The sequence below is a fragment of the Apaloderma vittatum genome, unplaced genomic scaffold, assembly GCF_000703405.1.
Source record: "Apaloderma vittatum isolate BGI_N311 unplaced genomic scaffold, ASM70340v1 C11273443, whole genome shotgun sequence".
Classification (NCBI taxonomy): Eukaryota; Metazoa; Chordata; class Aves; order Trogoniformes; family Trogonidae; genus Apaloderma; species Apaloderma vittatum.
The window spans coordinates 1-232 of record NW_009739736.1 but is presented as its reverse complement, the minus strand read 5'-3'; the positions used below and the strand labels follow the sequence as shown (position 1 = coordinate 232).

Genomic DNA, 232 nt, shown 5'->3' with positions numbered 1-232 from the left:
TTTCCCGGCGATGAGGGGGTTGCGGAGGACGACGATGACGGAGTCTCCGCGCAGGAACATTTTGGAGATGTAACGATCCTTGTTGACCGGTTTGGATTTTTTCTTGCCTTTCCCGCTTTTGGGCACCTCGGTCCACATCTCCTTGACGTTCTCCAGCACCATGTTGCAGTGTCTGGGGGGGTCGGAAAAGACAGAAAAAGATATTTTTGGGGGGGCCCCCAGAGCCACAGAG

At 54.7% G+C, this 232-nt stretch overlaps 1 protein-coding gene across 1 annotated transcript; it reads right to left on the bottom strand.

Annotated features, from left to right (window-relative positions):
- Positions 1-3: 3 nt before the first annotated feature.
- Positions 4-172, bottom strand: LOC104279958 (small nuclear ribonucleoprotein Sm D2; the record flags this gene model as incomplete). Its single annotated transcript, XM_009877435.1, has 1 exon — positions 4-172. A coding segment is annotated over one exon (169 nt), but the record flags the coding sequence as incomplete, so codon positions are not given.
- Between the last annotated feature and the right edge of the window lie 60 nt (positions 173-232).